At 41.6% G+C, this 15,291-nt stretch overlaps 1 protein-coding gene across 1 annotated transcript in view; it reads right to left on the bottom strand.

The window, feature by feature from the left end:
• Positions 1 to 1,480: 1,480 nt before the first annotated feature.
• The window catches only part of gabrb3 (gamma-aminobutyric acid type A receptor subunit beta3), a 286,937-nt gene continuing 273,126 nt past the window's right edge, over positions 1,481 to 15,291 (bottom strand). The window contains exon 9 of the mRNA XM_048598034.1: positions 1,481 to 2,553. Within this exon, the coding sequence (XP_048453991.1) occupies positions 2,203 to 2,553 (351 nt within the window). The 3' untranslated portion in view covers positions 1,481 to 2,202. The remainder of the gene's footprint in view (positions 2,554 to 15,291) is intronic.

Genomic DNA, 15,291 nt, shown 5'->3' with positions numbered 1-15,291 from the left:
AATCACACCAGCACCTAGCCAACGGTGGAGCAGCATACATCATCCAGCCATGAGGTCTATCCTGTGGAGGGTTTCCTTCCTCCGTAGGGTTGGCATGCATTAATTCATTCAAATTCTCAAGATGGAGGAGCCCTCATAGTTACCCCTCCTTTAGAGAGGAGACAGAAATATTTTTAATTAGTAATGGGTTGAAGGGTTATGGAGAGCAGATAGGAAAGTGGAGTTCAGGCCAGGATGAGATCAGATATAGTTGTATCAAATGGCAATGCAGGCTCAAGGGGTTGAATTACTGACTCCTGCTCTTAGTTCTAAGTTCTCATGCCAGATAAAACTCATTGGGGGAATCAGTCACAGGCATGAAAGCTCCATGTTGGACAAGGTAAATGGAGAAGGTGGAAGTAAACAGAATTAATGCCCGTGGTGCCAAAGTATCTCAAAAGATACAGAAATGGTGACATTTATAAAAACAGCTAAAGCCTTCAATCGCTTGGTGCAGTACAGGGTTACCGTGAAGCATTAATCTAAATTATGTTATACTTTTTTTTGTCTTTCTCCATTGTTGGTGCTGTTCCCATAAGCAGACAATGCCATGGAACATCCGAATTTGATAAGTGAGGTTTGGGGGCAAAGTTAATGGTCAAACAGTCCCTAGCAATAGAATGGGGCAGGGACAGAAAGGAGCAGATGAAGATAGGGGACAGGGGGTGCCATGCAGCTGACCGTTTCAGCTAGGGAGATTGCCTCTGTGGGTCAAAGAGTGACTGCATACAGGGGGCACCAAGCAAGTCTTCAGGGAGATTACTACACAGTCTCCCCATGCGGCAGTGGGTCCATTCACCAATGCGAACAGCAGTGGATAAAGGGTCTTAATTGTCCCCTTACATAATTCAATTGACCTATGAGCAGGAGAGTGATCCACTACCTTCTCCATCCCAGGGAAAATGGCATGGCCATGGGAAGGCAATGGGCTCTTGTCTTCCTTTGCCACCTTATGCATCCCATACATCCATCTCCCAGGGTGTCGAAGTCTTCATCAGTGCACTTGACAGTGCCATTACACATCACAGCTAATGGAATGTGTGTACCCAAGATAACCTGTAAAATTCTATCAAATCTAATCAGTGCTGTTCATTCGTGGATGCACTTTGACAATCCTCTTGCAGTTATTTTTAATCATCACAGACAAATGATGACATCATCAGAGCTGGGTGGGACTTGAACCCAGACCATTTTGTTCAGAGGTATCACTGCATCATTACAGCCCCTAATCTATCTTCTTGTGATATGAAACCAAAGGATGATATACCAAGCCTGGACTCTGCTTAAGAGTGAGCACTTGGAATCCCTTAGTTGCAGCCACTTGTTTAACCCTTTGTCCCAAACTGCTGCTCTGTCAACTAATTATCACCAATTTTATTTTTTTTACGTTTTATTTTTTTTTTAAATGGAACATCAAAGAATTCAAACAGTATGCAGGAATGTTCATGAAGTTACCACTGAGCAAACTACAGCATTTACCATATCTGTTTGGAAAATGGGATTAAATGAAAAGTAAGTACTAAAACTAGAATATTTACACAATGTCTAACCATGAAGAGCAACCAATCCCCAAGTTCTGCCCATGAATAAATTATCAATGATTATTATACAGAGTGTAAGATGATTAAATCACTCAACATCATTCACTGCCAAATTAATTCTGCATTCATCCTGTGCTATGTACTGGTAACAATACTGCAAGGTTCCACACTGAACTATAATGCTGCAGAACACTGTGAGAATTAACTAAATACCGTATATTAACCAGCCGTGATCATTGTATTTAGAAATAGCTAAAAAAAAAGCTTCAAGAAAAAGCAACTCTTGCAAGGTCCAAACAATTACTAAATTTTTACAATTCCTAGTGTATATGGCAGATAACTCATTGTTTATATGACATGGTCTCATGCAAAGTATGACAAGCTTTTTCAAGGCTTATTAAATGTCATTCTCTCTCTCTTTGAGGGTATCTTCATTTATCATTTTCTCTGAGATTTTTTTTAAATTAAATTTTCCCTCACATTTTATCACAGCTTTTGTTCTACAGCAAAAAGATTCCCATAGCTGCGGGGCTGCATTCTGCATTCCTATAATGACTGGGCAGTTGTTTCACCCTGTACAATAAAAGGGAGTCCGCAGTACTTTGCACATGGTACCTTAGTATCAGTTTACGTAGTACAGCCAGTAGATCAAGTTGAACAGAGAAAAAATGACCGGAAACACTATCCTTGACCACCTGTCTATGGCGTTAACGTCAGTCAGATTGGGGATTTTAATTTTTAGCTGGGAGGACCTTCTTCGCAAACGGTTCTTCTTGGCCTGGGCAGCATTTCTGTCCAATGTGCTGCGGCCTAGCCCTTCTCGAGCTGTGCTTTGTTTCCTGTACTGAATTCCTGAGTTGTCAAAGGACATCACTGAATTCCTAGATTCGGTCACACTTGTGGTAACCTCTGTTGCTGTAACCTCATTGTGAATCTCCAGGGCTGAAAGCAGGATGTTTCCATGGGCATCCACCTAAATGCAAATAAAAAATAGAATGCATGTCAATCATACTTTCCAAAGACAGACTCACAACACCATCACAATATTTGGTTGGACAGTATGCGACGCAGTGATGCAGTGTAACAGTTGGGGGCACGCAAACCCATGATGGGTGTCACAGAAAATAACAGAGGATGGATTGGTAATGCTGAGCAAGCAGATAGCTCATTGCAGTAAAGGGCTCAAATACAAGGTGGGATAAGGCACAAATTTAAACAAATCAGGAATTAGGGTTGAACCTTTACATTTCAAAAGGAATAGACAGGTGAAATAAATCACCGGAGAAGGCCATTAAAGAGAGCTGCATAACTGAGTTTAGGAGATAATAGATACTTTCTGGAGAGAGAACTTGAGGAGGACCCTCTAAGAGGTACATAAAGTCATTATGCTTTCTCTCTTACTTTTACCTCTATGTTGTCATACACCCACATTGTAATTTGCAAAAGAAAATCGATCTTCATAGTTATACTTGTACCCAAATGTCCCACCATAGCAATTTGTGACACCATTATAATTAGCACACATGTTGTCTAGGTTGTCTGAAACTGGTCCATCAAAAACCTTTTCACATTATCCGAAAGACAGTGTCATTCTTTGGTGTAAATTGCCTGACAATTCAACATTTCAGAAACTGCAGAGCTGTCTGAAAGCACTGGGAATGCATCTGATTATTCTGTGTAGTTCGTGAGAGAAAGACTTATTGTAAAGCCTTTAAATAGCATGGCCTTAAATTAAACAGGTCAATGAATTCCAAACACATTAAGAATTAATACCGTATAATCACACAACATAATTTTCTCTTTCAACTTGATAGTGGAATGTTCAACAACATTGTCAATTCTTTGAAGAACATCTCCTCTGGTTGGTTGAATGAACTGATGCATTACACTGGAGATGTATTGACCAGATGAAAATGTCAACACTTAACAGTTTCTTCCACAAGCATCACAGAATCCCTATGGTGTGGATATCGGCCATTTGACCTATTGAGTCTGCACCGACCCTCCGAAAAGCATCCCACCCAGATCCGAGACCCCTACCCTATTCCCTTAACAGCCACATTTACCATGGCTAATCCACCTCGCCTGCACATCCCTATACACCATGGACAATGATACTGGCAATGACCAGGGTGTAATGAAACAAACAATGTGAACACTGTTAAAATTTGACCCACTACCCACTCAGCAATCCAACCAAAAATACAGAATCGAAAGAAAGTCAGACAAAAACAACAGTTCATGTCTTTCACCCTTTTCCATTTTGATAATATAATTGTCTCACTGGATGCAATCTTCTCTTGGTGGTATAGCTCTCGCCTGCCAGCTGTAAGGCAGCAAGAAACCCACACTGTATTTTCTAAGGGCATCTGCCAAAGTTCTGATGACAGTGGCAGGCTGTCCTTTGGAATTAGTCCTCTGAAGATGGAAATCCCACCTTCCACAAGTTGTCAGGGGAACAAGGTGCCATGGTAGCTGCTGGGACAGCAACACCAAAGTACGAGGACGCAGGAGCATAGTAAATGATTTGCGAGGGTGATGGGTGGGTTTATACTGTGTGAGTGACAGGGATAGGATTGGATGAGGGGGTGACTGCTCTCAATAGCCATCCTCCCAAGCAGGCACTGAGCCCCTTTGATCAAGGGCCCCACTCACACAACAAGTGGCTGCACCCTATTTTTTTGCATCCAGGAGGTGGTAAGTTCAAAAGGTGCTTTTACTGCTGGAAAAGTCTCAGAAGCAATAGGAGCAAGTTCAGGCCCCAAAGTGGTCATCGATCGACCATTGGAGGGCCTCAATTGGTGGTGAGGTAGGAAGGTCGTTCCCTCTCACGTCAAACATAATTCCAACATGGGTTTGATTTAATTTGATTTATTATTGCCATGTACCAAGGTACAGTGAAAAGTAGTGTTTTGCGTGCAATCCAGGCAAGTCTTACTTCAAGGTAGAGGTGATACTGTGAACCACTGCCATGCCTGTGTAAACACACTTCTTCACTTCAGCCTCACCACCTCCAGAACTATAAGATTTTACACATTAATTCTATCCATTCATCCACAATAGACCCAAGCAAGAAGTCAGTAAAACTAAAATGATCGAAAGCTTAGGGAACATGAGGTGTAAAGAATTTTTTCTCCCAATAACACTACACATTGCATCTTCAATGTCTCAAATCATTTATATACTGGATTGTGAAATATTATTCTTCAAAGTAAGGCCAGATAATTTGTATTTGAATGAATCAATATTAATTGCTTCCACCACTGCCCTAGGGACCTTGATCTGAAGAATGACCTCTCACTTGCTGAAATAATGTGTGGGATTTCACTGTCAGGGATGAAGTTCCAATGGCAGGACATCAGGCAGGCGGGCAGAACTCAGTAATAATGGGTAAGAATTTGCTGGCAGTGTCCAATATGTCAGGGTATTCCAATTAATGAATACTGGATGAGTGAGGAGGCCAAATAACAGATAAAGAGACGTGATTACTACTGAGGCAACAATGAGGTCATGGGGGTCCTCCATTTTGTAAGGGCGGCAAGGTTTTTTTGCTGGGATAAGCAGCTGAGCAAGATCGCGATCAAAGGGGAAGCCTCTCCACTGCCAAAAGAGAGGGACAAATCTAAATCCTTACTGGGCTCTTCCCAATCATCAGCACAAGGTCAAGGAAGGATCATCAGTGCACTAGCTTGTCATCAGTAATCGGCTTCTTGATGCATTCAACAATTTGTACTGTCCCTGCCTACTTTGCTCTACCCTGATATTTGATATGATTATGGCTGATCCTCTATTTCAAAACCATATTCCCACTTTGTCTGGTTCCCACTGCTATCCCCTCAGAAGCCATCTCCTCCAACAGTATCCAAACCATTCTTGATCTATTTAATTCTGTAGACAGGAAACCTGGTCTGTCCTTGAAACTCATACTAACCTATACACTGTTATCTACATATTCCACTCTAAATATGTTGACCACTTCCTGGGCTTTGGCAGGTGTCTCTCTCAAAAGACCGCAATTGATAAGGAAGTCCAACATCGGATCAGTTGGATCCACTCAGCCTTCTATAAACAATGGCAATAAGTGTTTGGCAACAAAGACCTTCACGAGTCAAAAGTCCGAGCATACAGTGCATTTAACGTCACTGTGCCGAGAACTGGATGGTATATCAGTGATGTATGACAGCTGCAAAGTAATCTCATCAGGCATACCTCTGCCATATTCTCCAGCTTCAGTGGAAGGGCCGATCTGATTTTAAGGATAAAAGAAAGAGTCTACAGAGGGACATAGACAGGTTGAGTAAGTGGACAAAAACTTGTCATCTGAAATATACCATGCGAGAATTTGAGGCTATGCAGTTTGGCAGCAAGAATAGGAGAGTCGAATATTATTTGAATAGAGAAAGATTGCAGGAAGTTACAGAGAGTTCTCATACAAAATCACAAAAAGCTAGCATACAAGTTCCAAAGGTAATAGGAAATACAACCCAGTTTCCAGCTTCCCTTCAAATACCATATCACTCCAACTTGAATATGAGTTACCACACCACGTTATTTCTTGTATACTAGTTTTTTTTGTGATTTTACGTGAGAACTCCCAATATGCATTGCCATATCACATTTAAAAAAGTCTTTCATAGTATTTTAAGGTGCTTCCCTACTTCCCCTTGACAGGTTTGCAGTGATCTGACTTTTTGAACTGCTGTAGATCACATAGTGTGATACACCCACTGTGATGTTAGAATATTCAAGCATTTGACCTGGAAACAGTAAAGGAATGCACTTAGGAGACCCATGACTTCCAGAGATAGCAATAACTGCAGATGCTGGAGTCAGAGGCAACAGTGAAGAGCTGGAGGAACACAGCAGGCCAGGCAGCATCATAGGAGCAAGAAAGCTGACGTTTTGGGTTGGGACCTCATCCCATGTCCAACCCTCCCTCTCATCCCCGCCTCCTTGACCTTACACAACTTGTCCATCTTCTCTCCCACCTATCCACTCCACCCATCTCACTGACCAATCCCCATCACTCCCTACCTTGCACTCACCTATCACCATCCCACCTACCTTCCTCTCTCTACTTATTTCTAAGCTCCCTGCTCCCTCCCTATTTCTGAAGAAGGGTCCTGACCCGAAACATCAACTTTCCTGCTCCTCTGATGCTGCCTGGCCTGCTGTGTTCCTCCAGCTCCACACTGTGTTGTCCATAACTTCCAGGATTGTTACAGAAATATTGCCACTTTTTCTTGAGCATGGATCAAACTCGAACAGTGGAAGCCAAGTTTAAACCTAGTCAGACTCTGCAATTTGTAAACTGCAGAGCTGGAGCAGACACTATTCATGCAGCTGGGCCTTGGACAATCAATTTCCCATTGAAACCAGGCAGATCTGGAAATGTTTGACCACATTGTTTCAGAACTAACAGTCGTTTACACTTCCAGTGCTTTGTTAGAAGAATGTTACACAAACTTGATGGTGCCCAGATCAGTGGGAGGCTAGAGGCACAGTGTGACAAGGATAGCACTTGACAGTTGAAGGTTGGAAACCATATTCTGTGAACTCCCAATGTTGGAAAATATCCATCTCATTGGATCTTCCTGCCCCTGCTTGATGCTAGTATTGGACACAGGCCAATCAATATAGGAGAAGTGTGTGAAGATGGACAAAAAGGGCAGATCTGGAGCCCCAATTCTCTGAACAGCCTGTCCTAGCCTTATTGACCAGGTATTACCAGTCCTTTCAGTCAAAGTACAGTGGTAGGGACCTATGAAAAGAGTGCAGTGAATCCTTGGAAGCATATGTTAGAAGTAGATCGCCAGTGTAGATTTGAGATTGTTTACTTAGAGATTTAAGACTGCTTACTAAAGAGTCCTGTGGACAGATTGATAGAGTTTGATAGAGTTTAATTAAAGTACTTTAGTGGAATCTAATAAATATTGTTCTTCCTTGATAAAGTCTTACTTATAGACTTGTTTTTAATCATTCACAGGATGAGAACATTCCTGGCTAAGCCAGCATTCATTGAGCATCTCTAATTGGCCAGGGGGTAGTTGAGAGTCAACCACATTGTTGTGGCTATAGAGTCACACATAGGCCAGACCAGGCGAGGATGGCAAATTTCCTTCCCTGAAGCACATCAGTGAGCCAGATGGGTCTTTCTGAAAATTGACAATGGTTTCATGGCGATCAGTGGGTTCTTAATTTTAGATTTGTTTTATTGAATTCAAATTCCACCATCCGGCATGGCAGGATTTGAATCCGGGACATTAGTTGAATTTCTGATAATACCATGAGCCCATTGCCTCCCCTTGAGTTGGACCTTTCCCCTAACTCTGGTTTCCTTTGTCTGTCTCAGTGCTTAATGCACCTGAGTTAATGAAAGGTTACTGCAAACTGGCCAAGGTCAGTTGGAGTGTTTTTACCCATCCTTTCACTTCACAACAGAACGGCGATATAATTTTCAAGTCAGCATGGCTTGCACTTTGATGGGGGTCTTGCAGGTCATACTGTTCCCCTCTGACTTGTCGTCCAAGTCCTCAAAGTGGTAGGAGTTGTGGGTTTAGCAGGTCATTTTGCTGTGTATCATATGGATCACTTAACTGCTGCCAGCCATACATGCAAAGGAGGAATTGAATGTTTAAAGTAATGAATGAAGTACTCCAGCATTTTCCCGACACCATCATGGGAGCACCATTAGTTCAAGTAAATGATCCACCATCTTCTGAGGGGAAGAGGGAATGCTGAACAAAGACATAACAGCTGACACCGACACCCACACCCATAAGGGCGGGCAGTGGTGCAGTGGTGCAGTGGTACAGTGGTAATGTGGTAATGTCACTGGATTAGTAATCCAGAGCTGGAGTTCTGAAGACATGGGTTTGAATCCCACCATAGCAGATGGTGAAATTTGAATTCAATAAGTAGAAAGCTGGTTAATAATGACTATGCAACCAGTGTCAATCATCATTTAAAAACCAATCTCGTTCACTCTGTCCTTTAGGGAAGGGAATCTATCATCCTTACCTGGTCTTGCCTGCATGTAACTCCAGATCCTCAGCAATAAGGATGGGCAATAAATACTGGCCTAGCCAGCAACAACCAATGAATAAAAAATAGTCATTATCAGTTCATTAATCCTGCTCTGTTTCTTTATGAATACTATATTAAAAATGAAACAAATTCTATCATAATGATATCTTTTAAATAATCTAAAATGCATTATATTTCATATTTCACAGTATATTATTTATTGAAGCCCTTAGGGGCATCACACTTAAGAGATTAGTGACGCAGACATAGAAATTATCTTTGAGTGTTGTTATGAAGCAGAGGTCGACTCCGCTCTGATAACTAAAACCAAAACATCCAGAGAGGCTCACCTCACCTCATAATCTGTTAAAGGAAGTGTGAAAAATATTATAACCTGCCTCTCACCTCCCAATCTGATATAAAGGGGAGGTTAAATGAAATGAACTCCTGACAGTAACTCTATAATCAGCGGGTAACAATTTATTTATCTAACTCTACCAGTGAGCAAATTAACAGAACTACTAACAAACCAAATAATTCTTCCTTAACTACTAACTATTCCCGAATAAAACAAAATTTTAATGGTGTGCTGTTCCCACTTATATAAACCAAATTAATAAAAGAAACTTAAAACTTAGTCTCTCAAAATTAGTGCCAGGATACATCTTCCAGAATGTTCGGTACGTCCTCCACTGTTCTTCAGTCATGAATGCCTTTCTTCATCAAACTGTTTTGTCAGGATATTAGCTAAGAGTACCACAGTACCTTTCATCAGATGATGGTTTTCTGAGAGCTTAGAGAATTCTGTGAGAGCCAGTGATTTTCTCTTTAGAGCTGCTGGTTGTTAACTCTAAGAGATGACAGTTGCTTCACACCAATTTTCAAACACTTCTTTTATACATTTGATGACCTATCAATTTCTTACAATAGGATTGCTCCTAGGTTGTCAAAACTATCAGATTTAAATTTAATTTTTTTTTTAGTCTCTGAGTGCATGGTTTAAATTAATTGGCTGACTTTCAAACTAGTTGCCTTAACAACAAAACAAAACAAAACTACTGCCTGGGTTGCTAACCATAACACCTTTTAATACAAAGTTTCACTTTCAGGAACTCTCTGTGCCTGCTTACAGACAGTTTTTTTCAATCTCCAAGCCTAGAAAAAGTACATCATCTTTTAGAGGGACGACACACTCTTCCCCCCCGCGCCCCCTACCATTTAACAAACAAATTGTAACATCCTGCCTTCTAATCCACAAGTACTCTACCCAACTTTGCAACAGTGTTTTTTTGGAGCTCATTAATCTCAATTACATCGATGGTCAGAGTCAGGTTTCATATTGAGCGTTCGGTTAGCGATGACCACAAAAGAAAGCATGCAATCTTCAATATCACAAAAGGCTCTCAGAGAGTTCTTACACTGCAGGTACCAACTTACATCGACAGCTCCTAACCGAGTTGCAAGCCAACGCACTGAGTTGCAAATCCTGATTGAACTGCTGTGCAATCAAACAGAGTCCACTGATTGCATATTAAATCTGCAATATTAAATGAACACTGATGGGCAGGTGACAGTTCAATTATTTACTGAGTCCTATCTGTTTGACATTATTGCATTGTTCATATGTTGGGATAATTTATTTTGTATTTTTCATCTTCAAGCTGCAAAACTTTTGCTGTCGAAACATAATTTATTAATATTCTTTGATTCAACCAGTTCAATGTGCGTCCAGATCACCTAGTCAACAGTGAGACTAATGCTAAGGATCTCAACACTGACTGTGAAGATAATTCGATGTTTTGCCTTTTTGTGCCCTTGTTTTGGACTTCTGTTCCTGGCTTCAGCACAGCTAAGATTTTAAAGGTTCAAAGGTGCTTTGAAGAACTGAGTGAGTGAGTGTGATTGAGTGAGCGAATGAGCAAGTGAGTGAATGAGTGAGTGAGTGATGGAGTGAGTGAGTGAGTAAATGACTGAGTGGGTGGTCAGCTTGGTGCCATGGGAAGTCAAGTTAGGGCAGTTGGGTCATAGGCAGAGACATGGAAAAATGTAGTCAGAAGAGGCACTCTGGATTTGTGAAGGGAAAGTCATGTCTAATGAACTTACTGGAGTTTTTTGAAGAGGTAATAGAGAGGGTTGATGAGGGTAACATTGTGGACTCAACTGAATTATGAAGAAACTTATAGGTTATGGAATAAAGGGATAGAAGCAAAGTGGATATAAAATGTGTTGAGGACTGGGGCGGCACAGTGGCTCAGTGGTTAGAACTGCTGCATGACAGCACCAGGAACCTGAGTTCAACCCCATGCTTGGGCGACTGTCTGTGTGGAGTTTGCACATTCTCCCTGTGTCTGCGTGGGTTTCTTCTGGGTGCTCCGGTTTCCTCCCACAGTCCAAAGATGTGCAAGTTAGGTGGATTGGCTATACTAAATTGCACATTGTGCTCAGGGATGTGCATGTTAGGTGAGTTATAGGGGATGGATCTGGGTGGGATGCTCTGAGGGTCAGTGTGGACATTTTGGGCTAAACGGCCTGTTTCCACACTGAAAGGAGTCTATGAGCAATATTCAGTTGGTATTTTTTGGGCTGTGGGAAGGTTTGTCATAGAGTTCTAGAAGGGTTGGTATTGGACCCCTGTTTCTCCTGATTTTAGATTAATGATCTCGATCTTGGCATGTAGGGACCAATTTCAAAGCTAGCAGACTACACAAAATTTGGGAGAACTAAACTTTAAGGACACTATAGAACTTCAAGGGGCATTGACAGGTTGGTAGAATGGGCAGACAGTCAGCAAATGAAGTTCAATGTGGTGCTATTTGGGACAAAAAGCACTGAGGAACAGTTTAAATTAAAGGGTACTATTTGAAAGTATGTGCAGGAACAGACAGACCTTTGTGTATGTGTAAACTGGTCTTTAAAAAAGGTTGGATGGGTAGAGAAAACTGTTAATAGAGCACACAGTATTCTAGGCTTCATAAATAATGGCATAGAGTACAAGAGCTTACAAAATAATACAATACAGTGCAGGAACAGGCCCTTCGGCCCACTGAGCCTGCACTGAGTCCTTATCCTTATTTAGACCTGCTACTTATTGCCCACATGTGGTTTCTGTCCCTCTGTTTGCTTCCTTCTCATGTGTCAATCGAGATATACCTTAAACATTGCTAATGTGCCTGCATCCATCACCTCCACTGGCAGGGCATTCCAGTTTTCTCACCCGTTGTGTGAAAATTTTTCCCTGCACTTCTCCCCTAATCTTTCCCCCTCTCACCTTGACCCTCTGCCTTCTTGTAGTTGACCTATCCACCATGGGAAAAAGCCTCTGACTATCCACCCTATCTACGGCTGACATAATTTTGTAGACGCCTATCAGGTTGCCTCTCAGCCTCTGTCTTCCCATTGAAAACAATCTGAGTTTATCCAACCTCTCCTCATACCTAAAACCTTCCAGACCAGGCAACATCCTGGTAAACCTTATCTGCACCCTCTGCAAAGCATCCACGTCCTTCTGTCAGTGTGGCGATCAGAACTGCGCGCAATATTCTAAATGTGGCCGAACTAAAGTTTTATTCAACTGTAACATAACTTTTATATGTGATGCTCCAGCTGATGAAGGCAAGCGTGCCATATGCCTTCTTGCTATTTTATCCACCTATGCTGCCACTTTCAGGAATTTGTGAACCTGTACGCCTAGATTCCTCTGTAAATTAATGCGTCTAAGGGTTCTGCCATTTACTGTAGGATTCATATCTGAATTTGATCGTCCAAAATGCATCATCTCACGTTTGACTGGATTAAACTCCATCTGCTATTTCTCTATCCAAATCCACAATCTATCTATATCTCGCTGTATTCTTTGACGATCCTCCTCATTGTCTGCAACTTTGCCAATTTGGTGTCATCTGCAAACTTACTAATCAGGCCAGCTACATTTTCTTCCACATCATTTATATATATGCCAAACAACAAAGGTCCCAGAACTGATTCTTGTGGAACACCACTAGTTACTGATCTCCGTTCTGAAAAGTACCCTTTCACTACTACTCTCTGTCTTCAATAACCAAGCCGATGTTGTATCCATCTAGCCCGTTCACTCCCAATGCCATGAGATTCTACCTTCAGTCCCATCCTGCTATGAGGTACCTTATCAAATGCCTTGCTAAAGTCCATGTAGACAGCATCCCACTGCCCTTCCCTTATTAATCATTCTTGTCACCTCCTCAAAAAACTCAATCAAGTTGGTGAGATGTGATCTTCCCCGCACAAACCCATGCTGCCTATCACTAACAAGTCCATTTGCTTTCAAATGTGAATAAATCCTGTCTCTCAGTATCTTCTGCAACATCTTCCCCACTATTGATGTCAGGCTCACCACACTATAATTACTTGGATTATCTCTGTTTCCCTTCGTAAACAAGGGAACAACTTTGGCCATTCTCCAGAGCTCTGGAACATTGCCTGAGGACAAACAGGATGCAAAAATATCTGTTAAGGCCCCGGATACCTCCTCCCTTGCCTCTCACAGTATCCTGGGATAGATTTTGTCTGGCTCTGGGGACCTGTCTACCTTAATGCGTATGAGGTCCCCAACACTTCCTCTTTCACTATGTTGATCTGCTCTAGAGTACTCACACACTTTTATCTAACCTCAGCATCCCTCACATCCCTCTTTGGTGAATACTAATGTAAAGCACTCATTAAGAATCTTACCCATTTCCTCTGGCTCCACACATAACCTCCCTCCTTTATCCTTGAGTGGGCCTACTCTTACACTAGCTACCTCCTTGCTCCGAATATATGAACAAAATGCCATGGGATTCTCCTTAACCATGCTGGCTGAGGACATTTCACAACTCTTTTTAGCCCTCCCAACTCCCCATTTGAGTTCCTTTCTACTTTCTTCATATTTTTCAAGTTTTTAGCTGCCTAGACATTAGGTATGTTTCCTTTTTTGACTAAGCTGATAATTTTCCCTGATATCCAAGGTTCCTGAATCCTGCCATTCCTGTCCTTCATTTTCACAGAAACATACTTGTCCTGCATTCTAATCAACTGGTCCTTAAAAGACTCCCACAGCTCAAACAGCCACTCCCAATCCACATTCTCCAACTCTTGCCTAATTCGGTTTTAATTGGCATTCCTCCGATTTAACACCTACACCCAAGGTTCACTCTTGTCCTTATCCAGAAGTACCCAAAAACGTACAGAATTCTAGTCACTATTCCTAAAATGCTCCTCCATTGAAACGTTGGTCACCTGGCCAGGTTCATTTCCCAATACCAGGTCTAGTATGCCCCCATCCCTCACTGGACTATGCACATACTGTTTCAGAAAAACTCTCCTGGACATACCTAACAAATTACTCCCCATCCAAATCCCTGGCACTAAGGGAGTCCCAGTCAATATGGGAGAAGTTAAAATCACCCACTACAACAACCTTGTCATTTTCAAATCTTTCCAGAATTGATCAATTTATATTACATACTGATTAAACCTTAGCTGGAGTATTATTTATGTTTTGGGCACTGCACTATAGAAAGGATATAAATGCATTGGAGAGTGATGCTAATCAGAATGGTCAGAATGGTTCTAGTAATGAGACACTTCAGTTATGGAGAACAATTGGAGAAGTTTGGACTGGTTTCCTTGGAGACAAGGAAGCTATAACTAGCAGAAGTTTTCAAAATCATGTAGGGTCTGGACAGTATGCATTTGGAGAAACTCTTCCCAATGATAAATGAACTTAAAGCTAGAGGGCAGAACTTCAAAGGGTTTTGTGAAAGATTCCACTGCAAGATGAGAGAAAACAAAATGTCATTGTGAGTGTTTAGGATCTGAAATGTACTGCTTGGAATTGTGTGATTAAATTGAAGCATTCCAGAGGGTGCTGATGATTATTTATATCGAACCAATAGGCAGGGTTACAGAAATAAAAACAGAAGATGGGCACTAGGTTAAAATGCAGTTACAATCCTAGCCTGCCCAACAGTTCCTCATAAGACAACCCGAACATTTCAGCTATTAGCTTGATAAATCTTCTTTGAACTGCTTCTGATGTGTTTGTATCCTTTCCAAAATACTCTGTGCCTCTATTCATAATGCTTAAGGTCCCATGTGTCTTATTAAGCATTTTCTCAGTCTGTCTTGACACCTTGTTCACGAATTTCACCAAGTAACTCAACACCTTTACTCCCTGTGGATTTGCAATTTTTATTCCCCTTTGCCTCTCTTTAATCAGGAGCACAATTTTGAGTTAGCTACCAACGCATTTTTAATAATGAACAAAAGCAATTTTAGGATGATCTACAACTGTAAAGATTGCCTTCTGAGCTCATAGTGGTGGCAAAATATTAAATTCTTCAAGAGGCAGTTGTGTGGCCTAAATGGCCCAGATGCTCCCCTCATTTGCACTTATCTGGATTTTCAAGTTGACTCAAGTTAAATCTTTAGGTCTTAACACTGGAAACACAAATGCAGACTGAGTGACTGTTCTGCGAAACACTTCCATTCTGTTCATAGGAATGACCCTGAACTTCCAGTTGCTTGTGATTTCAATAAACCAACTTTGTCTCCACCAACCACCAAGACCCCAACAAATCATGGATAACACCGTGCGGAACTGGAGGAACACAGCAGGCCAGGCAGTATCAGAGGAGCAGGAAAGCTGACGTTTTGGGTCGGGACCCTT

This window comes from Rhincodon typus, chromosome 6 (assembly GCF_021869965.1).
Source record: "Rhincodon typus isolate 14 chromosome 6, sRhiTyp1.1, whole genome shotgun sequence".
Taxonomy (NCBI): domain Eukaryota; kingdom Metazoa; phylum Chordata; class Chondrichthyes; order Orectolobiformes; family Rhincodontidae; genus Rhincodon; species Rhincodon typus.
This window is presented reverse-complemented; position numbering and strand designations above follow the sequence as displayed.